Source organism: Urocitellus parryii, chromosome 6 (genome assembly GCF_045843805.1).
Source record: "Urocitellus parryii isolate mUroPar1 chromosome 6, mUroPar1.hap1, whole genome shotgun sequence".
Classification (NCBI taxonomy): Eukaryota; Metazoa; Chordata; class Mammalia; order Rodentia; family Sciuridae; genus Urocitellus; species Urocitellus parryii.
Genome location: NC_135536.1, coordinates 31667985 through 31693412, shown reverse-complemented (window position 1 = coordinate 31693412; position 25428 = coordinate 31667985). Strand labels below are relative to the sequence as shown.

The 25428-nt window shown below is 47.4% G+C and overlaps 3 protein-coding genes across 11 annotated transcripts; 2 read left to right on the top strand and 1 right to left on the bottom strand.

Annotated features, from left to right (window-relative positions):
- Positions 1-801: 801 nt before the first annotated feature.
- Rnase13 (ribonuclease A family member 13 (inactive)) lies at positions 802-4372 on the top strand. 2 transcript variants are annotated; one of them, XM_026414235.2, is made up of 2 exons: positions 802-889; positions 3412-4370. In XM_026414235.2, exon 2 carries the CDS (start codon positions 3420-3422, stop codon positions 3888-3890), a length of 471 nt encoding a protein of 156 aa, XP_026270020.2. In that variant the 5' UTR covers positions 802-889; positions 3412-3419; the 3' UTR covers positions 3891-4370. The 2 variants fall into 2 exon arrangements, with proteins under 2 accessions (XP_026270020.2, XP_077655743.1); XM_077799617.1 differs by lacking the exon at positions 802-889 and adding an exon at positions 2963-3178 and having other exon boundaries at positions 3412-4372.
- Positions 883-7850, bottom strand: Tppp2 (tubulin polymerization promoting protein family member 2). Its single transcript, XM_026414233.2, has 5 exons — positions 7803-7850; positions 7171-7410; positions 6787-6940; positions 5671-5787; positions 883-1275 (listed from the first exon to the last, which is right to left on the bottom strand). Exons 2-5 carry the CDS (start codon positions 7341-7343, stop codon positions 1252-1254), a joined length of 468 nt encoding a protein of 155 aa, XP_026270018.1. The 5' UTR covers positions 7344-7410; positions 7803-7850; the 3' UTR covers positions 883-1251.
- Positions 7851-10176: 2326 nt separating this feature from the next.
- Ndrg2 (NDRG family member 2) lies at positions 10177-18917 on the top strand. Of its 8 annotated transcripts, none has more exons than XM_026414212.2 (18): positions 10180-10266; positions 11540-11657; positions 11778-11844; positions 12550-12630; positions 12949-12990; positions 13342-13447; positions 13677-13797; positions 13974-14036; positions 14991-15051; positions 15261-15347; positions 15535-15591; positions 15764-15867; positions 16320-16364; positions 16642-16693; positions 17203-17250; positions 17491-17526; positions 17655-17706; positions 17930-18917. In XM_026414212.2, exons 4-18 carry the CDS (start codon positions 12556-12558, stop codon positions 18094-18096), a joined length of 1116 nt encoding a protein of 371 aa, XP_026269997.2. In that variant the 5' UTR covers positions 10180-10266; positions 11540-11657; positions 11778-11844; positions 12550-12555; the 3' UTR covers positions 18097-18917. The 8 variants fall into 8 exon arrangements, with proteins under 8 accessions (XP_026269996.2, XP_026269997.2, XP_026270001.2 ...); XM_026414216.2 differs by having other exon boundaries at positions 11540-11673; XM_026414213.2 differs by lacking the exon at positions 10180-10266 and adding an exon at positions 10845-10907.
- Positions 18918-25428: the final 6511 nt, after the last annotated feature.

The window sequence follows — 25428 nt, the reverse complement described above, 5'->3', positions numbered from 1 at the left end:
GTAATGGAGTAACAATCCCCAAAATCCCAGGCTTAGGGAACATAAAACCAGGAGAAGGATGTCAGAAAGGGTGAAGTAATAGTGTGGATTCATACTTCCAGGATAGAAGTTAATTTATTATACTGGGGATTGAACCCAGGGGCACTTGACCATTGAGCTATATTCTCAGGACTTTAATTTTGAGACAGGGTCTCACTAAACTCAGATGAGGATCTTGCTAAATTGCTGAGGCTGACCTCAAACTTGTGATCCTCCTGCCTCAACCTCCCAGTTCTCTTGAAATTACAGGCATGCACCATGTCATCCAGCTTAGGATAGAATTTTAGAGACCAGAACACCAGAAACCACAGTTGGGAATCGGAAGGCCCTTTGCTCTGTTCTCCAGCCAGGATTCCTCTGGCCCTGCGCACATGCTTTTGTAACATGTGTTTTTATGTGTGCCTTTCCCACTGAATTATAGATAAGTCCACAATATTTGTCAAAGTGCTTTCAGGCATCTGATTATTTAAAAAAATTGTCTCAAAGTAATTATCAAAAATTTCATGGTGATGAGTTCTAAGACACGACTTGGAAGGGGTTCTATGTGGGCAGATCAGGGGTTGGGAATGGTGGGAGTGCTTGTTTATGGAATAAACAAGACTTTGCAAATGTGGAAAGTGACTTCGTGTGTAAACTTTGGAGACCTGTATTCTGGTTTTCCATTTATGTATTGTTTAATGATTTAAAAGCCCTTTCATGTTTGCTGATTTTATTCTTGCAGCCTTCTGAGGTGAAAAAGGTATCCCACCTCCCAGCAGAGGAAACAAACTCTGTGGGTGGGTCATCAAGCATGAAGTCCTGAACTGAACCCGCTGCTCAGTTCTGCAGTTCTGCAGTCCTGTGTGCACAGGTAAGTGGAGGTGTGGGGAGGAGTAAGAGTGGTAATGGTGGGTGGGGAATGAAGGGAGAGAAGTCTAAGAGGCATAAAAAGCCCTGTCTTTTCTCAGGGAAGCTGCAGCCATGAGGGACTAGGGAAGAGGTAGCATGATTCAAGGTTGAGATCACAGCCTTTCTGGTCGGCTTCTTCAAAGCCAGGCTCAGGAACCACAGTTCATTGGCTCCCATTCAGTGTTGTCTTGAGTGGCCTGAAGGATCCAGATGAGCCACCTGTTCTGGTGGGCTTTATCCTCACTTTCTTGGATGTCACAATAAGGGAGGTCTTCCAAGCACAGACTTCTGGCTGGGGATGTAGTTCAGTGGTAGAGCATTTAACTAGCCTTGGTTCAATCCACAGTACTGCCAAAATAAATTAAGAAGAATCAGGGCATTTCCTTCATCACCAAGCAGAGACTTCTGAAATGAGACCTCAGGGCTGAGTATTGGTATGACCTAGCTCTCAAAGAGGGGGAGCAGGGGCAACATTCAGGGTTGAGAAGCACAAGCAAGGCCTGGGAGGTAGGAGGGAGCTGTTGCAGTGTGTCAGACTAAAGAGGAGACTAGATTTTTACTCTGACAGTTGTATGAAAAATACATTTGAATTGAGCCTCTTTTGTGTGGTATCCAGGAGAGGAAAAAATAGGAATGGGGGAGAAGGGCAAATATGGGGGGAGGTTAAGATTGTGAGGGCTGCATAACTGATGGATTTGCGCTCACACTGAGTATTCACCAGATGTCAGACACTGACCTGAAAGCTCTTGATGTACATTTTAATGAATATGAATGCTGCCATGAAGTATAACATGGTATCCTCAAGACCTGGAAGTGCATGGTGGTTGAGTAAGTCTGTAATCTGCAGAGCCAGAATTCAGTTCCTGGTCTGTTTTACTCAAAAGCCTTGATCTTAGCCATCACACAGTCCTGACCCCCCAGTAGGAAGGTTAGGGAGACAGATAAGCCTGGGATCACTCTCAGGTTTCTTGCACAGGTAATTGGGGAAACTGAGGCAAACACAGAAGTGAGTTGTGAGAAGGTTGAACTTATTTTGAACTCGAGTTTGTGCAATAGGAAGGGTAAGTCTGGGGAGCCGTGGATAAGGGGCATTAGAGAGAACAGCAACTTCTTTCTTTGGTCTCCCTTTGTCCCCCCCCCCACCCCCAGGCTGCAGAGTGGGCCTCAGAGTACTCAGTGTTCAGCCTTCTGACTCCCTCTCCTGCTGGTGAAAGTGAAAAGGTTTTCACTTTTATTTCTAAGAGAAATCTCAGAATGTTGACAACACCCTGCATAGACACAAGGCTGAGGGGCCTGTGGAAATCAAGGTCGAGGGCTGGCAGGCTCCGGGAAGCTTGCTTTTTGATGAAGGGGCAGATATTTGGTAAAAAGAGAAATAGGAAACCTGGCCCTTTCTCTAGCACAACAAACCACCCAAAGATCAACCGAGAGTGAGAATCTGATCAGACCAGGCTCAGTGGGTCCACAACCTTTTAAGTCCAGGTTATACTGTTAGAAACAATCTGTCAAGTTTTGGGTTTTAGAGTCATCGTGCATAGATTTCCAGGAGTGCTCTGACGGGGCCTGAATCACACATTAGGGGCATTGGTTGATGACAGGGACTGTGGGGAGTCCTTGAGGTAGTCCTTGATTCTCAGCCTGGCATTTTGGTGGGAGGTCCCTGTGCACATGGCCTTGGGGGCTCCTGTGAGCGGGACCAGGGAGTGCTGGACTCTCCGTTCTCTGAGGGTCAGGAATAAGAAGCACTTTATTTCTCAGAAACATGATGGTGCTTTCCTTTTCACCTTGCTGAGAGAGCAGGGCTGATGAGCCTGAGCAAACATCAAAGCAAGCCCAGGAACTTCAAAACTTCTGGCAAGGAGGCTGGAACTAAGTGTTCTGAGGACACCAATGAAGAGACGATCAGAGAGCAATGTTTCTTTCCTCCCACCCATCCAACCCCCTCAGCACAGGGGGTCCCCAAATTCAGGGCCCACTCATTCTTTCCAGGCTGGTCTTTACCCAGAGACTTTTTATTAGCCTCATCTTACCTCTAGCTTGTTCTTGGCCTCAGGCAAGAAGCATCCCTGCCCCGCCCAGCTGTCTTCAGTTCCTGTTCTTCCTCCAGAACTGTTAGACTCATCAGCCCAGTTTGTTCCTCTTAGTGCTCTGCATTTTTTTAGCAAAGGGTGTTGGGCCAGGGACCACTGGGAGCATTTCTCACTCACAAGCTGCTGAAGCTCATTCTACAAGTGTTGCAGCTCACAGACTGGTGAGACTGAGACCTGGTGGTGGACCAAGGGAGGGATGGTGGAGATGGCAGATTACCTGGGTGGACTTGGGCAAATGCCTCCCCTCTCTGGGTCATGAGGACTTGGGCTGAACGGCCACCTTTAAAAGAGCAGGGAAGGCATATGGGGAAGGTTGGGTAGTACTGGAGGCTCTGGGAAGGGGCATACAGACACGGTAGGCCCACCCTACTTCCAACCACCTTAACTCTGCCAGCAGGAGGAATGGCACCAGCTGTGGCCCAGCTTCTCTTCCTCCAGCTTGTTCTAGGGCCCACTCTGGTCATGGCTGTCCAGCTGGAGATTGCTGTCCAGAACTTCCGCACCTTAAACATGGACTATCCCAAGGCGAAATTCCCGGATGATTTCAAGGGCTACTGTAATGGTTTTATGTCCTACGTGCGGGGCAGAAAGGAACAATGGTATTGCCCTGAGACACATTACGTGTTGCACACCCCCTGGAAAACCATCTGGAAGTCCTGCAAGAATAGTGAGAGCTTCTGTGAGAACTACAATGAGTACTGCACACTCACCACGAAGCCCTTCCCCATCACAATCTGCAGAGTGAACAAGAGACAGCCGCCCACCAGCTGCCGCTACTCAAGCACTGAAACCAACCGACAGCTCTACCTGCTCTGCTCCAGCAAGTATGAAGGCCAACCGATAGGTATCCTTGGCCTCTACAAGAGAACTTAAAATTGACAATTTCTTCCCTTCCAAACCTACCTGGTGGGTATCTCTAGCTATAGAAACCTCCCTGAGACCTTTAGACCCACTTTAGCCTCATTTCCCTACAATCCTCCTCAGTCTCTGTTCTGCACCTCTCGGAAATCCTTGATATTTCCCTTTATATAACCTGCCCTTTCCTTTCTCCTCCTCATGAGTCCAGAGCTATCTCTCCCAGCACTCCCACTGCTGTCAACCTGCCTTTCTTCTCATCTAGGGCCACTGGGATTTCAAGTTATCTTCTCTCATCCATTCCTTTATTTTCAGTAGCTCCCAACATTGTCCAAACTCCAGGGTCTGCTGCTAATAAAGCATGAGGTGGATGAGGTGGGCCTGGTTCTGGCCATGTAAAGTTTTAAAACCACATTCTGAGTTAAGATAGAACCATTGGGGAAAACTGGGTGTAGGGTACATAAGACCTCATTATACCAATTTTTGCAACTTCTTGTGGATCTGTAATCATTTCAAAATAAAAAGTTAAAAACGCATCTGAATCAGTCCTGATTTAATTCTTTTTTTCTTGCTCTCCAAGTCCTAGTGACCACCCATCTCTGGCCAAATTGCCCAGCTACCCTTAGAAATCAAAAGATGTAGTTCAGTAGCAGAGCATATTTGCTCAGTATGTGCAAGGTCCTGGGTTTGATCCCTAGAACCTCCCAGCCCCTAATACACACAGAGGTCTTCCGTTCCATGGGTACCATGATGGAGTTGGGGTGGGTAAAATTCACTTCTAACCCGGGTGTTGAAAATGGGTTCTCCTCTCCCCCAGCTCTGGAACAAATTTGTAATAGGAGTCAGGCTGCCTTACCTGGTTTCTATTTCTCTCCCAACAAAACCTGGATTGCATTATATGTGGAAGGTTAGAGGGATAAGAAAGGATCAAATAATTAGCTGGCACAGGGGCTTAATAGGCTGAGGCAGGAGGATCCTGAGTTCAAAGCCAGCCTCAGCAACATAGCAAGGCCCTAAGCAGCGAGACCCTGTCTCTAAAATATAAAATATAAAAAGGGCTGGGGATGAAGCTAGGCTCAGTGGTTAAGCACCTCTGAGTTCAATCCCCGGTACCAAAAAAACAAAAAGGGGGGGGGGCTCCTATAATTGTCAGCTAGGTCACATTATGTCAAATAAGAAAATGCTATTCCCCTTGGGAGATAGAAGGGATGGATACTAGTGATATGTGAACACATAAATACTTATGCTTCCACATCTCGATCATCTCTTATCTCCAAGTGTATTCCTTGTCCTGTTGTTAGAAATTGAGGGGAGTGGGCTGGGGATCTGGCTCAAGCGGTAGCGCGCTCGCCTGGCATGCGTGCAGCCCGGGTTCGATCCTCAGCACCACATACCAACAAAGATGTTGTGTCCGCCGAGAACTAAAAAATAAATATTAAAAATTCTCTCTCTCTCTCTCCTCTCTCTCTCTCTCTTAAAAAAAAAAAAAAGAAATTGAGGGGAGTGCTAACTTACAGCTGATAGTCATGAAACTAGACAGGGTAAAAGGACATACGGCTATACCCTGACTCCTTGGGCTCTCTCTATTCCCCCTCTCCACCAGTGCAACAATTAGTCCCTCACCCTCATTAGACTGAGCTTATTTGCTGCTGCACACACAGATGTTTATTGCTTCTCAAGCTCCCTGGTGTTAAAGATGAAGGGTCAGGGCAGGCTAAGATGAGGCTCTTCTCTACTTCTTCTTATCATAGGTGCCAGCACCCTTGTAGCCACTCACATAGCCAGTGTTGTCAGTTACCTCTTCCCGTCCTGCAATCCCCTTGCCCTTGCCACTGTCATCAAAGCGCTCCTTGTGGGTACCGGTGTACTTGCTGGTGTCTGTCAGACGATCTACTCCACCCACTGTTGTTGCCTTCTGCAAGCCAGAGGAGGGGTTTGAGCCCTCTTCCTTCCCCTGCACTGTCACAGCCCTTCCCCAAAGATGGCTTTAGATCCTCAGAACAAGAGCGCACAGCTCTTGCTATGCCTCTGGCACAGTACTGCTTCCTCATGGACCAGAAGCAGCTGTGGGCAGGACCTCTGAGGCAGGAGGAATCTGGTGTAAGAGTGCGTGTGGTCTGTGAGGAGGGGGGGTGGATGCTTCTGTTTCCAGTGGAGTTTTTCTGACCAGACTGCTGCCAAAGAACTTCAGCCTCTGACCCAATGGACAGAGTAGAAATAGCTTTTCATATAGAGGGTACAATTAAGTAAAATGGTAGGTGACAGGTAAGAGGTCTCTCTTTCTCTGATTTTTTTTTTTTTTTTTTTTTTGGTACTAGGGATTGAACCCAGGAGCACTTTACAACTGAACTATATCCCACAGTCCTTTTTATTTTTTGAGATAGGGTCTCCTTAAATTTCTGAAGGTCTTGCTAAATTCCTGAGGCTGGCCTTGAATTTGTAATCTTGCCTGAACCTCCCTAGCGACTGGGATTACAGGCATACTCCACCAAACCTGGCAAGGGATCTCAGATTAAATCTTAAATAAGAAAAGGAGGAGGACTGAGGATCAAGTTCCAAACCCTCTATGTTAACGTCCCCCCAAAGCCCTAGATGCCTGGTTCAGATCCTGGAGACTTGGGAATGATTCTAAATTCTACTATTAAAATAGCTATATTGCAGCTAGGGGTGTGGCTCAGCTCCAACCCCCAATTGCCATGCACCTTGGGCAAGTTATTTCCCTTCTCTGGGTCACCTCTGGAATGACTACATGGTCTGTAAAGTCTATGCCAGTACCAACAGTGCACCACAGACTTAATGCTCTGTTTCCTATAGTTGCACTGGATTCAGGACATTAATGAATGGGAGGGGAGACTGTAGCAGTAGGGATTTAGGGAAGTAGAATAAAGGGCTAGGGATGAAGAACATCACTCACAGTAACTCCAGTGGTGGCAGGGTCCTTGCCTTCCATGAGTTTAAAAACAGCCTGCAGGGCTTCATCTGGGTTCTTCCCCTTGAACCGCTTCTGGCCCAGCTCCTTCATTGCCTCTTGAAACTCTGAAAATGTGATGGTTCGGGCATTCTTGGCCCTGGTGAGTCAGACAGAAATCCAGGGACTTTGAATATGAACTCATTACCTTTCCCTTACTCAGACTTGGCCTCTTTTGTCCTATCTATCACCAAATGTCTTGAAAGCAGGTCCCCTCCCCAACCTCACAGGCTGCTTGGTAAGCCCAGTACAAATGCTGGGCTACACCAACACCTCATGGCCAACTGCCTTGCTCTGGCTACTCCCCAACCCCCACCTTTGTCTTCTTACTTCACTTTACTGAACACGATGTCCACATCAGTGGAGGTGACTGCCTTGCCGTCCATGATGCCACAGTCTTTGCACAGTTTAGAGAAATTTTTGTTGTTCATTTCAGTGCCACTGCTTGATGATTCTCCAAAGACAGCAAATCGCTGGAACGTTTTCTCTGCTTCTGATGCCATGAGCAGCTGAAGGTGGGGGAGGGCAGTAGGGGGAACCTTGGGGGTAAGGGAAGAGGGGAAGGGAGGACTGAAGAATAATGAGGATGGGGGTTAATATACACCAGACACAGGAATAATTCCCCTCTTTCCTTCTCTTCTCTTTTCATCCCCTCTCCATTCCATCTGCTACAGCAACAGCAGGAGTCTATCCTTCTCAGCACTTGGGATACTCCACACGGAACACTCCCCCTTTCCCACCACTTCTGGGTACCTGAAAGTGCCTGGATGGTACACTGACCCTTCCTACCCTTTTAAGCAAGTGTGTGCAGATGTGTGGGAGTCAAAGGGCTAGGGAGACTGTGGCAACCAGGAGACAGGAAGGGGCGTGGAGGAAAGCTTCTATGATCTCAGTGGTTATGTGACATCACTGCTGGTTCCAGCTGTACCCCTGTCTTAGGAGAAGGGTTTTGGTCTTTTTACCTTGTACGCTGAATTGAGCAAATTGCCAACCTTCTGGCTTGCTCAGATTTTCATCATTTCAGCCTAGTTCTGGGTCCTGATCAAAGTGCCTGGTGCTCTGCCCCACTATAAAGAGCTGAGGAGAGCCCAGAGGAGGTGTCTTAGCTTGTTCTCACAGTTATAACAAAATATAATCTAGTTGTCACATAAATAACAGAAATTTATTTCTGGAGGCCAGAAAGTCTAAGATCAAGGCATCAGCAGATTTAGTGTCTGGTGAGGGCTGCTTTCTTGTTCATAGATGATACCTTCTTACTGTGTCCTCACACCATGGGGTAAAGGAGAAAACAGCTCCCTTGTTTATTAGGACTCTGCCCTTATGAAATTTAATCATGATACCGGAAGGTCCCACCTCCTAATTTATCACTTTAGGAGTTAGGATTTTAAAATATGAATTTTGAGGGTTCATAAACATTCAGACAATAGTGATAAATGAAAACAGGTTGACTTCAGTCCACTCTGTGCTTCTGTCTAGTCTGTGTAGTAACAAGCATGGAGAATCCCACCAGCTTTGGCCGATCAACCTCAATTTCGAAGGGCTCCGGGTGTTGGACCCAACAGGGAAAGAGTGGGGGTCTTGGTGTGTAATAGACAAGAATATGTCTCTAATCTACTTAAAAGAGTGGAAAACTACTCTCTAGTACCTATTCTCCAAAATGTTGATCATATATATATATATATATATATATATATATATACACATACACTTTTTCCTAAACTTCTTCGTGTTTACACCATCTGCTGACCACTGGATCAAATTTCTAGTGAGGGTGTGACCAGACTTCACACTTCTTCGAATTCCATGTATGCGGTAACTGCATATAGCAGATGCTTAAAAACGGTTGCTTAGTTGAATGTATAGTTGAATATATAGAATGTACTGTCTTTGTTAGGACAATTACCCCCAGATCTGTCTCTGAGCAGTCCAAATAGGAAAGAATCCTCTGAAAGCTCTTCCTTCTGCCTGCAGCAGGCTGAATGGGACCCCCTAGGCATGGGAAGCAAATAGATCTCAGTGGAAATTTCCCATCTCCTGCCTGGCCCAAGCCCCTGCCTAGGCCCCTTATCAGGTTCCCCCTGAGTCATCCTGACCCAGAGACGAATTTAGATGCTGGAACCTTCAGGTCTCTCCCTCCCCCACTCCAAGTAAGCTGACTTTAGATAAATCAAAGAAAATTGCAGGCAAAATTCTTGCTCTAAGTTCTCTTTCTACTGGAGTTCCATCATTGCAGCTGAGATCTTTATCTTCTGTCCTATGCCTCTGAAGCTATGACCCTAATTTCAGCAGACTCTTCCGTGTCTAGGGTAGTGTTAAACAGCATCCAGAGACTTGAGGGGGCTAGGCAGGGAGCCATGGTGCCAAGCTTTTGTGCCAGTTTCTACAGAAAAAGTTATGAAGGGAATGGGAGAAAGAAACAGGAAAACTAGGGTCTTCAAATCCGGGAACATAGGAGCCCCCTGGATATGGGGGTTTTGAAGCCTGGGTTTGAGCCCAACCAGTTCTCTTACTCTGGGTCCCCTCCTCCCTCTTGGCATCTCCTTCTTTCCAATAGACCTGCCAAGTGGGGATGAAAGGGGCATTGATGTTCCTTGGATGGGAGGGGGTTGCCAGTGGTGAGGGAAGTGGTGGGAGGGTGGTTCCCAAGCAGGAGGGGGAAAGCAGTTTGGGGGTCTGGGAGGGCAGTCTATGCTGGTGTTGCAGTTGGCAGCTCGGGTTCCATTGGCCATTGTTTCCAACTGGCTTGGTGCCCAGACCCCGAAATGGCAGCTCAGGAACCGGGCTGAAGGGGGATGGGGTGGGGATGATCCTAGGAAGGAGGGTAGATAGAAGAGGGGGCAGGTGGGGAGAAATTGAATCTGGTTTCCTTTTGTATAAGACAACTTTGAATTTCCTTGGCCACATCAACTATCCCATTCCAGGCGGCATTCCTCTGAGGGGCACAGGGAGGGTCCATCTATGGTGTGTGTATATGTGTGGAAGTATAGAGTGACAAACCCACCCAAGCACGGAGAGTCACAGCAGTCCCTCAGACACCATCTTGTAGGGATTGCGTTCAGCCAGTCTGAGCCGGTCTCGCCCTCCTTTCCTGGGCCGGACTGGGAGTGGTTAGCCACAGGGTCTCTTGGGTCCCAGCCCGGGACACTGCGTCCTCCCCAAGCCCCCACTCCACCCCCGCAGGGTTAACTCCACCTCCGCCCCTGTTTACCCAGGAGTCAGAGCCCTTGGGGGTCCCCGGCCCCTCCTTCAGCAACGCCCCCCCTCGTTGGGGCCTTGACCCGGGAGTCCCTGTTGGCCATCCTCTCTCCCCTCCAGCGAACACCCTCTATTTATAGCGGCCCCCAGCATTCCCCGCCCCCGCTCCTTGTTGTCCAACTTCTCACAGCGCAGCCGGAGAGCAGGCGTCGGACGCAGCAAAGAAAGGAGGTACTAGGACCCTGGGCACCCGGGAGTCGAAATTCCTGCGTCCTCGACGCCCCCAACCCTGCTCGGAGCTGGCACGTCGACCCCTCCCAGCCCGCGAGACCCCATCCTCTTCAGCGGCCGGCTTCGCCCTCCTCCTCTTTCCTTAACCTAGCTCTCTGTTTCCAGGGGGGCGGCAGTTGAAAATTTGGGGTGCCATACCTTGTAGGTCTCCCTCCACCCAACCCATAACTGAGTCTAGGGGCGAAGGGGGCTAGAGTACCACAGGCAGATACAGGCCACGGATAGAGGCGGTGTCGAGGGCGGGCGTAGGGATCCCTTGCAGGGTTACGGGGTCCCCACGCACGCCCCACACCGCTCCTGGCGGGGGATGTTGTGTGGAGCTCAAGTGGAGCCTGGAAGCATCCCCCAGTTTGCTTTCCTTGCACTCCCTTCTGCCCCAGCACAGCCCCTCCCTGAGCCGAGGACAGTCTGGAGCGGGGTAAAGGGGGGGTGTGTTTACTGGGGGTCTGGGGCGGATCTGCTGGGAGCTGTCGGCCCGTGGGCGGGCCGGGGCGGGCCGGGGGCGGGTCTGCGGGGAGTCCGAGCCGGGGCGGGCCCGAGTCAAAGGCAAGTGAAGGTGGAAGCAACCGCGGCGGCAGCAGGTAGGGGGAGGGGCAGGCGAGGGGCCGCCGGGCCTGGAAGGCGCCCGCCGGGCCGGTGGGCGGTTTGATCCCGATTTATTGAAGCTGGCGGCTCCGGGAAAGGGGCCCCGCAAGGAGGGGGCTGCTGCGCACAAAGGCGGAGGCTTTTGCGAGCCGACGGGCGTGTTTGGGTGTGCGAGAGATTGTGTCCACGGTGCACGACGCTTGGCGCCTGCAGCCCAAAGGTGTCGATCCTCACGCGGACTGGCAGCGTAGGGACAGGCTCTGGGTGCTGGGCCCGGCCAGTGCCGTAAATCCTACTCATCCCTTCCCAGCTGGCGCTTGCCCTGGCTCGCCGTCGGGGGAGGCTGGGAGATTATGGGACCGCCTTCCCCACCCTCCCCTTTCTCCACTCACAGGATTTACAGAGGACCGGGTGAAGGCTGGAGACTTTTTTGTTTTTAAATGGTGGAGAGAAACCCTCATCTTAAACGACAGCTGTCAAAAATTTTGGGGGTCCCCTACTCCCCCCTTTTAGTTTTCAGGAGGAGATCTGAGTAGTAACCCAGTGGGCCAAGGTCAACTGGTAGTGGCAGAGCCAGGGTTAGAATCCAGAGGTTTTGACAGATATGCTTTTTCCTCCTCCACATCAGCACTTCCTTCTCGCCAGCCCCCACCCCAGCCTGGGCAGAAGCCAGCTCCGTGTTGTCCTGCAGGTCCCTCCAACCTATATTGATTGAAGCCTAGAGAGGACGCGTTCTCTGGACTCGGGTAGAGATTGGGGAGGGTTAGTGACCCTGGGAGTCTGGGTCTTGGCTGATGCTTCCTGTCCCTAAAAGACCCAGGGTCTGTTTCCCATGTCATTCACCTCGTGTAACTGTGTTTTCTCAGACCCCAGAGTCAGGAGGAGTGAGAACCCTGACCCCTAATCCCACTGAATCCAGCCAATAGGAGCCCAGTAAGTGACCCCACCCACAAGCTGTAAACTCGTTCTTCTGCAGGTCTGCCCTGGTGCTCTGCCCCTCCTGGCCCCTGCTAATGTTGAATGTAATCCGGAGGGAGTCTTGAGTCTTGGGACAAAGGGAGGCATTGGTAGGGTTGGATACTCAGGTCCTTGTGCTGTAGTGTCCCTTTTCTCAATTGTTCATTGCTCTGACTACTTTTAGTCCCCTTTCCTTTGAGTTGCTGACCTTGGGCTTTAGTTGAAGGTTATAGTCCACCATGAACTCTCATCACCCTACTCCTTTGTATGTTTAGAGTACCCAGTCACTGAGCCACGAGTTTCACCCTCTACCTAACTGGGAGTGTGGGTGTCCCCTAAATATAGCCTGGGAAACCAGAGCCACAACTGCTGCTCTACTCTGGTATTTCCCTACAGGATAGGGGAGGGGTAGGGTCTGGAGGTGCCTATATTAAGGGGCAGCAGTGAGGTTGGCAGTCTGAAGAGGAGTGGTGTCCTGATTCCTGTTCTGCACCCCCTTCTCCCAGGTGGTCTGGAAATGGAGCTGAGGCAGGAAAGGTCCTATGGGTATCCTGGAGTAGTCTTCAACTCCTGGGTCCCTCTATACTTTGTATTGTCCAGTGCTGACAGGGGAAGCCCAGTGTTTGAGGAGGGGTAAGGTTGAGGAGGCAACCACTCTGTCTTGTTTCCTCACCCTGCCAGGCCACCATGGCAGAGCTTCAGGAGGTGCAGATCACAGAGGAGAAGCCGCTGTTACCAGGACAGACCCCTGAGGCGGCCAAGGTTACTGGAGACCCTCTGGCTTCCCTGCCCAAATCCTAGCCCCCTAAGCATTCCCTTTGCCTCCTGGCTTCCAAGCCTGTGGCTCTCATTCTAATGCGCACTCCTGCTTCTCCACCTCCACCCATCTCTCATCCCTTATGCTGCAGCTGGGACTCAGGTCCTTGTCTTATCACTGCACTAACCTTCATCCTCTCCTGTCTTTTTTGTCAATCTCTTTCTTTGGTCTTTGTTGGTCTCTCTACCTATGTGTGTCACTCCATCTGACTCTTCATGTTTGTGTTTATCTGTGTGTATCTGTCTGTATGTGTGTCTCTCCAGGAGGCTGAGTTAGCTGCCCGAATCCTCCTGGACCAGGGACAGGTAACAGCATGAGGGCAGTCCCAGGGTGGGAGGAGGGGCTGTCCTCTCCTCCAGGATCTAGAAAGGGCCCTTACCTGGTTTTCTCCTGTTTCCACTTAAGTTCCCTTCCCCAGCTCTCCTCTTTCCTTCCTTCTTCTTCCCTTCTCAGAGTTCCCTGATGCTCTCCAATCATTCTTTTCCATCCTCAAACCCATCTCCACCATCATGTTGCCCTAAATTCCTGCTGATCCTATTTTTAATTTTGTTTTCTTCTCTCTGCCACCCCCATCTTCCTGATTTTGTGTAGCTCCTTCTCTGGCCCCTGTTCCTCTTAGCCTAACTCCTCCCTGATGGTGCCCTGTTTTCCTACAGACTCACTCTGTGGAGACACCTTATGGCTCTGTCACTTTTACTGTCTATGGCACCCCTAAACCCAAACGCCCAGCGATATTCACGTACCATGATGTGGGACTCAACTGTAAGGACCTTTATTTTCTCCTGTTCCTCCTTTCTGGGAAGAGGCTGAGGGAAGGGTACAATTGTAGAGGGAAGAGAGAGTGTGGGCAGGCAGGGAGCCCAGGGGCTTGTCAAGGAGACGTTCTCTCCTAGCCTGATTGTGGCATCAAAGCAAGAGGGTGGGTGGGTTCTGATGTGGGGACACTTTGCCTGTCTGATTCTCTTGTTGGGGTGATGTGGGTTCTCTTTAGATAAATCTTGCTTCCAGCCGCTGTTTCAATTTGGGGATATGCAGGAAATCATTCAAAACTTCGTGCGGGTTCATGTGGATGCCCCTGGAATGGAAGAGGGGGCTCCTGTGTTCCCTTTGGGGTGAGAATTAACTCCTTACCCCTTTACCAGACTGTAAGGTATAGGGCAGGTGTGGGGAAGAATGGACCAGGGAGGAGGAAGGGAAGGCAGGGGTGATTCTGGCAGAGGATAAGGAGGGCACCTGAGATGGGAAGTGTGGGCACAGATTAGTATCTTAACATTCCTCTCTTCCCCAGATACCAGTACCCGTCTCTGGACCAGCTTGCAGACATGATCCCATGCATCCTGCAGTACTTAAAGTGAGAGGCCTGGGGACCCCTCTAAACCAGAGTTCTCTTTCCAGTACAAGGAGGCCCTTAGCAGTACTGTGCCCACCATAGTTCCTGGGCTAAGTTTTAATATCTGGTGTCAGTATATTCTTTCTCCCTCATACCCTACCTTAATTGTTGAGAGGAGTGTGGTGGGTTTGGAAAATTGACTACAGTTCACGGAATAGCCTTAGAGAATGGAGGAAAGTGGGGGTGGTCTGTACTTAGCCCTGCCTCTGGTTGTGGCAGGGCTTCTTAGATCTGGAAGCTAGAGAGGAAGAGGTAGGGGTGACCTAATCACTGAGGAACCAGATAGACCTGTCTCTTCCCCTCCCACTCTTCCCTCCTCCACACACACACCTGGTGAACTGCGGGTTCTCTGGGAGCCATGTGTGTGAGTGAGTGGGAGAAGGAAGAAAAGGCCACACAGGCTTCCTTCTTTGACATGCACAGGGAGATGCTGACTCCTGGGTTCTGTTCTTAGATTTTCCTGGGCACTATGGCTCTTGGCAACTCCAAGAACCTCCTTGCCTCTGTTTCCCCTATTCTGTTGTTCACTACAGTTGTGTCTGTTTTCACCTCTTGCTAAGTTCCATTCTAGAAAGCAGAACAAGTTGAACTAGCTCCTAAGAATATACAAAGAGCTATGCATATAGGAAAAGAGTGGTTGGAAGATTGGTAGATAGGTGTTTTGTCTCAAGATACTAGCTCTCTCAGAGGATGCTGGGGCTAGTCTTCAGAGATCTGCACTGGCTTCCAGTGCCAACCTTGTCACCAGCTTTTAGCTCCTTAGTACCTTCCTTTACATCATCCAAAGGAAGGTCCCTTGCTGTCCTCCTTTGTGCCTCTTAACTCAGAAAGGAGGGTGAAGAGTTTGAGGAGACTACTGGACTCTGACAGGTTTTAGACACCAGAGCCCATGAGACATACATTTCCTTTTTATAGTTTCTCTACAATAATTGGAGTTGGTGTTGGAGCTGGAGCCTACATCCTGTCGAGATACGCTGTAAGAAGTAAAAAATTTCTAGGTGGGGAGAAGGAGGGTCCTTACCGATTAGAAGAATATTGCTTATTAATATGTGTTCAGAGGAGGAAGTGGGGACAAGGGTGGGCAGTCAGGCCCACCTGAGGGAACCTTAGGATGGGTGGAGTTCAGTGGGAAAGGGATTAAGGCCATGCCCCGTTTCTGATTTCTTTCCTTCTACTGCCCCTCAGCTTAACCACCAGGACACGGTTGAAGGTCTTGTTCTCATCAACATTGATCCCAATGCCAAGGGTTGGATGGATTGGGCAGCCCACAAGGTTTGGAGGACTTCTGTTTGGATATCCAGGGTGGGGCTCCCCTTGTCTGGGCGTTGCTCTATGGAGCAACCATATGGACTCAAGCTTCACATAGAGGGTGATAGGAAGGGAAGTGAAGCTGTGTCACTTTGCCTGGTCTCTTTTCCCCATAAGGTCCTGAACTTGTTCCCCTGCCCTTTCCTCATAGTTAACGGGCCTCACCTCTTCCATTCCGGAGATGATCCTTGGGCATCTTTTCAGCCCGGTAGGTTGGTTGTGGAAGATGGAGGAAGTAGGGGGGACCAGCAGGGACTTGAATGCCTAGGATGACCTCCTTAAGCTAGTACATGATCTGGGGAAAGAAGAAGGCTTGCCTCTTATGCAGTGGTTGCTTGCTTCTCTTTTCAACCCTAAGTTATCTCCTGTCTGTCCTTCAGGAAGAGTTGTCTGGAAATTCAGAGTTGATACAAAAGTATAGAAATATCATTACACATGCACCCAACCTGGAGAACATTGAACTCTACTGGAACAGCTACAACAAGTGAGTGGGCTATGTGGGTGCATGTGAGAGAAATTAATAGTGGGAACTGGGGGGCATGGGAGGTACAGAGGAGACAGGGGAGTCTGAGAAGTATGTAGTGTGGGAGGAGGGCAGGGTTTGGTGTGCAGCTTGGGCAGCTCAGGACAGACCCAGAAGGAAGAATTGTGAGGCACTGTCCCCTTTCTCTTGTTTACCTCCCATGGATTTTTGGATTCTCAGAGATGATGATCTCTTGTTCTTGTGCCCTTCTTCCCTCTTTGCTGCCCTCTGATCAGGGATATAGGGCATAGTTTTGCTTGGGATCTGCTGGCTTTCTTCTCCTTTGGTTTCTACCTTAAATTATCAATATTTGATCATAAAGAAGGAAAATGGCTTTCTTACAGAGGGAGAGCTTATATCTGGATGGATCGCATTGCCTGTCTAAAATTTCTATTCTTTGAACCCCTCTCTAGCCGCCGAGATCTGAACTTTGAGCGTGGAGGTGAAATCACCCTCAAGTAAGACTTAAGAAATAAGGCTTTGCCTCTCTCCCTGGATCTTCCCTAGGTGTTTGTATTCCTTACAAGGAGAGTTTTTGTCAGGGAATTTCTCTGTCATCTCTTGTCCCATTATATTTGGTAAAGTCTTCCCTCTTTGAATCTTCTTGGTGGGGTTAGCAGAGGGAAAGAGGCTGGTTTCTCTTTGGAGTCAGACATTTTTCCTGCTGCTTTGCTAGGAAGAGGTGGGAGAGGGAGTGTCAGGGGCTTACTGACTTCTCCCCAACTATGCCTGTAGATGCCCTGTGATGTTGGTGGTAGGAGACCAAGCACCCCATGAAGATGCAGTGGTCAGTAGAAAATCTGGGGGTAGTGAGGGAGAGTTGGGGTCTGAGGGTGGTGATGAGAGGGGCAAACTACTCAATTTGGGACAGGGAGGTCAACTTTGGGGCAAATTAAGAATTTGATTCTTTGCTGGGGGGTGGAGGCACATACCTGTAATCCCAGTGACTCAGGAGCTGAGGCAGGAGGATCATAAGCTCGAGGCCAGCCTCAGCATCTTAGCAAGTCCTTGGCAACTTAAGACCTTGCCTCAAAATAAACTCAGTGGTAAAGTGCTCCTGGATTCAATCCCCAGTTTAAAAAAAAAAAAAAAAAGAAAGAAAGAAAGAAAGAAAGAAAGAAAGAAAGAAAGAAAGAAAATGTACGTTAGTAAAAAAAAAAATTTGATTTCTTTAATTCTTGGTAAGGAGGCACTGGGTAGGGGGCTGATAGAGAAAAGAACTGGGATTAGGGTCCTTGAGAGGGGAGGGGCCCCAGAGAGAGTGATCTCATTCATTCAGCCTTTTATTTACTCCAGGTGGAATGTAACTCAAAACTGGACCCCACCCAGACCTCGTTCCTCAAGGTAATTCTACTCCAAGCTCAGCCTGACTTCTGGCCCTCTGTCTGGAGCCATATAGCCTCTCTAAATTCAGCGTCTAAATCTATTTGATTCTTCTGCATGGGAGCAAGTAGGGTGAATGAAGACTAAAACAAAGGGACTGGAGTCAGGAAGCTAGGAAAGAGAGACCCTTTTCTACCTCTCTGTGTGGATCATTTGATTTATATGTATATCATTTTTTCTTGGTGGCTGTTTCCTGAGCAGATGGCGGACTCTGGAGGTCAGCCCCAGCTGACTCAGGTGAGTACCCTGCTGTCCATGAGATGGGGAAGAGGGCTAGGACATTAGTGGTTCTCACCCCACCATGGCCTTGGGCTCCTGCTGGGCCTCTAAGCTCACTGTCTGTCTCTCTCATCTTACTTCCACAGCCAGGCAAGCTGACTGAGGCCTTCAAGTACTTCCTGCAAGGCATGGGCTACAGTGAGTGTGGGGAGAGAAGCTATCATGAGGACAAGGGAGGGATGGGCACTGAGAGGGTGGAACCATGTTAATAAATTCCTGGACACTCCACCATCTGCCATCAGACTCGTTGACTCTCTGGCCCCAATTTGAACTCTGGTCTCCACATCAGCACCCCACACTGAGTTGCCAGTCTCCCTTCCCCACTACTTTCTGATTCCTTCTTATCCTTCTGTCTTCACAGTGGCCTCATCCTGCATGACTCGCCTCTCCCGGTCTCGCACAGCCTCTCTGACCAGTGCAGCATCCATTGATGGCAACCGGTCCCGCTCCCGTACCCTGTCCCAGAGCAGTGAATCTGGAACTCTTTCTTCAGGTCCCCCAGGGCATACCATGGAGGTCTCCTGTTGAATGACCCTTGTTGCCCTGGTGTGGGACCCAGCCCTCACCTCCCACAGTACTAACCTGGGAGGTGCATGAGGGCACTGGGCTAGCGTAAGCAAGGGAAATGGGCAGATCACTGTTGGGGAGATGACCTTGATCTTTGATTGCTACCCTAACCTTGACCTTTAACCTGTGATTCCCCTAGCTCCTGAGAGAGGTGCCTAATATCTCTTAGGGACCCAGACTCCTAAATTATCCCCTCTCCCATTTTGGTGTTATGGAGGAGAAGGCATGTATCCTCTCTCCTTGACCTAGTTGTCTGTAGATGAGGGATAAGAGGCTGTTGTGGTTGACATGGTGCCTGGATCAGTCTCCCTACTTATCCCATATTTGCAAGGGCAGGGGATTTGGGGCTGGGGCTCCATTCACCAAAGCTGATATGGCTTCTTATTAACTCCTCAGGGCCCTAAAGGGAATGGGCCTCAATGAATGTGTGTCAGAGGAGGCTAGCTGGTGGGTTAGTGGTCCTCAGAATGTGATAAAATGTCCAGCATATAAAGAGGAAGTTGGAATGGGAGATGGTGGCAATGAATGATATGATGGAAAGTCTGAAGCTGGGGGCAATGGGAAGGGGCCTGGGGCCATTTGGCTGCACTAACTTTGGTAGCTGTCAGTGTGTGTCTAGAGTGGGATGGGGGAGGAAGCCAAGCTTGAGCCAGGATGCTTGGGGCTTGGCAGAGGGGTGGGAAGGGCTATGCTGGGGCTCTGACCACACTGTGTTATTCGTGGAAGGTGGCCTCCTGTCTCCCACAACTTCTGCTGTGACAATAAACTGTAGAGAAATCTGAGCATCATTATTATTCTTGGTCTGACTACATCCGCCATCCTGCCTCTTTTCCTATCCTCTTCTTGCCCAACTCTTAAAATTCTCTTCTTAAAGTAACAAATCATGGGGGAGGGCTTATGTAACAAAAATACTTCACAAAATATGACTATATGGGAACTGGACCCAGTTACTGTAGAATGGTATTGTTTTTCCTATAATATTAAGTTTGTGAGAGAGGAATTACTTAGATCTCAGAAGACTGCCTTGTTAGTTGTGGATTATTACTAAAGGCAATAGAATTTCAGAGATGCCACCAAAATCATGATCTTTGAGAAAAAAAGCAAGCTGACTGTCTGAGAATGCCTTGCAATACACCTTCCTGCAGGATCCTTGTAGAGGTCACCCAGAGTCCATTACAGATGGTTCAATATAATCAGTAGAACAGGATTAATGAAGTTACTATAGGGCTTGGGCTGTTCATAGTTCATCCAATTCTGAAGACTTTCGGAATTGGGTCACAAGGGGATTCATTCCTCTTGGAAATTCCTCTACCTTTCTTTGAATACAAGGGATCTGGGAGCTAGTTAGACTACATTTGTGATTCTCTAAGAAGCTTTTTAACAAATGTGAATAACAACCATCAGGAATTTAAACATTTACTGCTATTGAAGGCTGATTCTTGAGCTCTTGAAGCACAAGTAAAACTGAGAAGGCACTTTATAGCATTTTTGGCTGGAGTATGTGGATGGAATATTACAAGATCATATGAGTTTGCTTTATAGAAACCCCATGGGCAATTATATACTTTCATCATTTGATTGATGCAACTTGGTTTAGTGATAACACACTGATAGGGACATGATATGTCCTTGATTTTTTTCTTTCAGTGCTGGTTTTGAACACAAGAGTCTTGCACATGTTAGGCAAATGCTCTACCTCTGAGCTAAACTCCCAGCCCTGAGTCCTTTTTGTTTGGTACCAGGGTTTGAGGCCAGGGGTGCCTGACCACTGAGCCACATCCCCAGCCCTTTTGGTATTTTATTTAGACACCACAGGTTCATACTGAGTTGCTTAGGGCCTCACTAGGCTGGCTTTGAACTTGTGATCCTCCTGCTTCAGCCTCCCAAACTGTTGGGATTACAGGTGTGCACCACTGTGCCTGGCGTTGAGTCCATTTTAAATATAGTAGGCCAGGGTTAGAAGTTGGGCAAGTTATGGAAATAACTATTGTTTGGACCATTTGAGCCCGGGGCAGGCAGCTAAGAGTGCTAAAATGCTACACTGAAGAAAAACAGCAGGGTTGGAATCATTAGGGTCAACTAACTCCTAGGCAAAACATGGAAAAGGCAAAGAACTGCAGCAGCATTGGCCTCTACTAGTAATTGGTGCTATTGGGCATCATAGAAGGAAAGCCAGATCTTTTCTGAATATTCATCTGCACAAGTAACAGTGTTAGCCGGATAATCTTCAGAAATGGGAGTATATTACGTTTATGTGTAGATATGTATGTGTGAAATGTATATATACTGTAGGTGTGTGTATGAAATGGGTGGTCACTGTTTATATCACTCTACTAGATGTCTCTGCACAAGAAATCTAAGAAGTAGAAGGAAAAATGTTTGCCAGCAGATACAAAGAGGGGGATTTGCTGTCCTTGACTGACCTCCCTGCTTTGTTGGTCCTAGACTTCTAGTCTAGCTCATGGAGACACAGTGCCCCCCTGTGTTTGGCATGGTTGTTTTTTTATTTTTTTATTTTGGCACTTAACCACTGAGCAACATATCCAACCCTTTTTATTTTTTATTTTGAGACAGGGTCTTACTAAGTTGCTTAGGGCATTGTGAAGTTGTTAAGGCTGGCTTTGAACTTGCGATCCTCCTGCCTCAGTTTCCAGAGTTGCTGGGATTACAGGCATGCACCACCATGCCTGGCTGGCATGGTTCTTAGTAATTTTTCCCAGTTGTCAAGTCCCTTCCTCAGTTGTCTTGTCCTACATCTCCACTGTTTCTTATAGTTCTGCCCAGTAGCTATATCAGGAGGTCCTGATACCAAATTCTGCTGCTTGTGTCTGTTCTCAAGATCAGGGCTGAGAGGTTGGGATTGTGATTCAGTGGCAGAGTACTTGTCTTGCAAGTATGAGGCACTGGGTTTGATCCTCAGCAACATATGAAAATAAATAAATAAGAAAAAGATATTGTGACAACTAAAAAAAATAAAGATCAGAGCTGAGAGGCTTGGTAGGTGTGTGTATGTGTATATATGTACACAGTTGCTTCTGTAACTTGATAGAAGCTGAACCACAAACACCCTATTTTCCCCTGTGCTTCAGGCTTAGAACTCCTGTTTATGTCTTTTTAATTCAAGGAATCTGAGTACTTCCTAGACTTTACAACTCAAGAGAGCTAAGAGAACATTCAATGGGAATGAGAATAAAACTAGAAGAATATAGTGAAAAGAGATTTATGGTCTTAGCCTGAAAATTCTGGATATCATAAAGAGAATCTCCAGGGTAAGTTTCTGAAGGTACAGCCATGAACTATATAATAATGGTTTGATAAAAAATGGACCATTTGAGCCCAGTGCAGTGGTGCATGCCTGTAATTCCAGCATCTTGGGAGGCTGAGACAGGAGGATCATAAATTCAAAGCCAGACTTAGAAACTTAGGCTCTAAGCAACTTAGCAAGACCCTGTCTCAAAATAAAGTATAAAAAATGGCTGGGGATGTGGCTCAGTGGTTAGGTTTCCCTGGATTCAATCTCTGGGACAACACCCCCCGGCCCCCCCCCCCAAAAAAAGGGAGCATATGTACTACAATGGTTCCAGAAGATTATATTGCCTAGTGACACTATATGGCTTTCTAAATTTGTGTAAGTATGCTCTATGATGTTCACACAATGACAAAATCACCTCATGAAACGTTTCCCAGAACCTGTCCCTGTCATTAAGCAATATAGGACTGTGCACTCAAAACAGTGAAGGGATAGATGTTGAACACTGGAGAGTACTCTAATGGTTAGGGAAAACATTGACTGGGAGACACCATTTTTCTAGAGAGATTTTAGGACTAACTGGAAAATGAGTGTCAGTTCTCACTGGAGGCCATGGGTGTGGCGAGAGTAAATGGTGTCCAGAGCCATGTAATTATTTGTACTCTCTTTCTTTACTAACCGCAGAATTTTCCCCATATTGAATAATTATATAGTAAAAATATAATGCATTCTGTATTTGACATCCAACACATCTAAAGACAGTAACTCAGAATACAATTAAAATTGTGAAAATTAATCTGTGACTGGCATGTTATAAGCATCCCCATAGACTAGTGCGTAGGGTGTAATCCCTCTTGTACCCCTCTTGCTTCACCTTTACTAGTGACAATGGGCTCCCTGCTCAGGTCCATGGGGGAAGGTGAAAGTGTCTGGATGGTTGCCACACTCACACACAGCAACCCACTCAAGTTTTGGCAGCTGTTCTTTATACTCCATCGGGCCAGAGCCAGGAGCAAGGGACTACTTCTTCCAGTGAGGGGGAGCAAGACACTCCAAAATTATCCTTCAGTGAGGGGGCCAAGTGGCACAAATTGTCTCATGAGAATTAGCTTGGAGCTGCTTTTTGTTTTTGAACGTATCTTGTCACTGTATATTGATTTCTGACTGACTTTCCACTCTGCTCCATCATATCCCCTAAACTTTGTTTTCTGTTGGAATCTATTCTGATCTCTCCTTTTTCATGAATTGTCACCTCATCATGGCAATATCCAAACCAAACCCTCAGTTTGAAGCAAAGAAAAGGTAGGGAGTTCCAAATGGATCCTTCAGAGAATAATGAACTGGTGACAGAATGGAAAGCTGAATGGAAGGGTAGTTGGATGCATCATTTTACTATTTTCTTCCTAAGTGTCTAAAAAATACACATGTGGGACTAGAGAATGAGGAGTGGGGAAGGGTGACACAGAGGAGGTGTGAACATTGTCCCACATAAATTCTCTCCTGATTATTCCAGCTAGCTTCCCTCATCCCTTTTTGCAGTCTGCATATTGTCCCTCATATATAAAAGATATTACATGTATTAAATATATATTTAAACATACACATCATATATGTTTTAACATACACACGTGTGTATATTGGTACTGGAGATTGAACCCAGGAGTGATATGCCACTGAGCAGTATAACCCCAGCCCTTTTATTTGACTTTGAGATAGGGTCTTGCAAAGTTGCCAGCATGAGCCTCTAACTTGTGTGCCTCCTGCCTCAGCCTCCTGAGTTGCTGGGATTACAGGCATGCGCTCAAGCACCTGGCCCCTCCTATTTTTATTTTTCAACTTCTATTATTATTCTGGTTATCTTCTGTTACAACCTGTCTCTTAACGGCTGAGTGAATCAAAGATTACTCCTGCGTCTGGCTTCTAGTCACCATAGCCCAGCTGTCTCAGCTATCCCCAGGTTCTTATGCCTGTTCTTATTTCAGCTTTCTTTATTTGGTCTCCTTCATCTTTGGCTCCCTGATAGCCCTCTTTGTATTCTTGCTGGAAATGCATGTCTTTTGAAAATGATCAAAAGATTGTTTTCTTTTCCTGGTACTCTCTATATGGAATCATACTCCAGCTTTTTTCCAGCTCCTGATACAATATAGTTTATACTAATGATGGCTCTGGTCCCGATTGAGGAGAATTTTGGGCAAAGGAAATAGATCTGAAGAGAAGAAAAAGTATTGAGGCTGGATGCAGAGGAAGCTAAAGGAGAATCCAAGGATCTTGGGATGGAAGATGGCAAAAAGGGTGTGACTCCCTTGTGCTTGAAATATCCTAAACTCTGTCTCATTTACATCAAACGCTGACAGCATCAGTGACCAGAAGCATGGAGAAGAGTCCTAACAGTTTAATGTCTGTAGGCATGCGAATACTCTTTCTTGGAAATAGCTTCCATAAAATCTTATCCCTTTCAATTCATCCCTGCTGAAGTCCATTCAAGACCACTTAATTGAACACAACAGAAAATCTTCCGTTTGAACCTCTGCATCTCTGTATTATGCTCTGTGCCCTATGAGGTTGACTTGTTTGCAAGGCACTATGGATGGTTTGGGTTTGCACAGTAAGATCCTGACACAGATCAAAGAATAGAAGGCTGGTGAGATTATTTCCTTGGCCTCTCCTGTTGGGTCCTATCAAGGTCACAGCTCTTACTGAGTTTTAGTTTCCTCTTTAGTTTCTGGTAACTCCTCCTTTTTCTTCAGCCTAGGTAATAGCATTGTCAATACCCAGCTACAGGGTATTACCACATCATTTCTCGCTTTGTTCAAATCCTGCCCACCCCTTACTCAATACTCCCTTTGTTAAACTTGAATAAACAATTATTCAGTGTGCAACTATCTGCTTTCTTCTAGAATCCTAACATATAGGATGGGAGGTTAGGTAAGGTAAAGTAGAAGAAGAGAATGTACATATTGAGTTTTTCTTGTTTTGTGGTGCTGGGGATTGAACCCAGGGCTTTGTGGTGCTGGGGATTGAACCCAGGGCTTTGTGCATGCAAGGCAAGCACTCTACCAACTGAGCTATAACCCCAGTCTGAGATTTTCTTAGAATTATAGAAACAAAGCTTTGAAGCCCAGAGAGCTAAGTGATTAAACTATTCAACTTTTCTGAATGTCAGTTTTCCTAGACTTCCTACAGAGATAATATCTACCTGTCAGGTTTGTGAAAGTGAAATAATGTATGTGAAGACAATAGCGCAGGGCCTGGCATGCAGCAGGTGTTCAATGTAGAAACTATATCATTATTATTATGCACTAGTCACTGTTCTAAATATATTACATGTTCTTGAATTTAATACTGAAGAGAAGACATAACAGAATGATGCTTCAGGGAATTTTTTTCCTGTATTAGACATATCTATGTATCATCTTTCTTCCACTCTCTTTATATATCTATCAGTCCATTCACCCATCTATCATTTATTATGCTTTGTTTTGTTCTGGGGATTGAACCCCGGGGCCCTCTACCACTGAGCCACATCCCCTTCCTGCTTTTTTTAAAACATATTTTTAGTTCTAGATGGACACAATACCTTTATTTTCTCTATTTAGTTTTTTTATTTTATGTGATGCTGGGGATTATACCCAGCGCCTCACACATGCTAGGCAAACATTCTACCCTTGAGCTACAACCACAGTCTCCCTGTTCTTTTTATTTTGAGAAAGGGTCTTGCTGAATTGCTGAGACTGGCTTCCAATTTGTGATCGTCCTGCCTCAGTCTCCTAAATTGCTGGGGCTACAGGCATGTGCCACCAGGCCTGGCAATTATGTATCTATTTTTGCCTGGAGCTTGTCTTATCAGTGATGCCTGGGTGTATAAACTAGGGTCAAAATAATTGTATTTCTTACTTTGAGGGGAGCAGAAGATGAAAAGGATGCAAAGAGTGAGTCCGTGTCATGTTAAGGCTATTTGAACTTCCACACTGAAAATCAGAGAAATGGCAAATTGGTGAGGGTGAGTTAGTTCCCAAAGTCATAGCAAGTGTCTACTGGGGTAG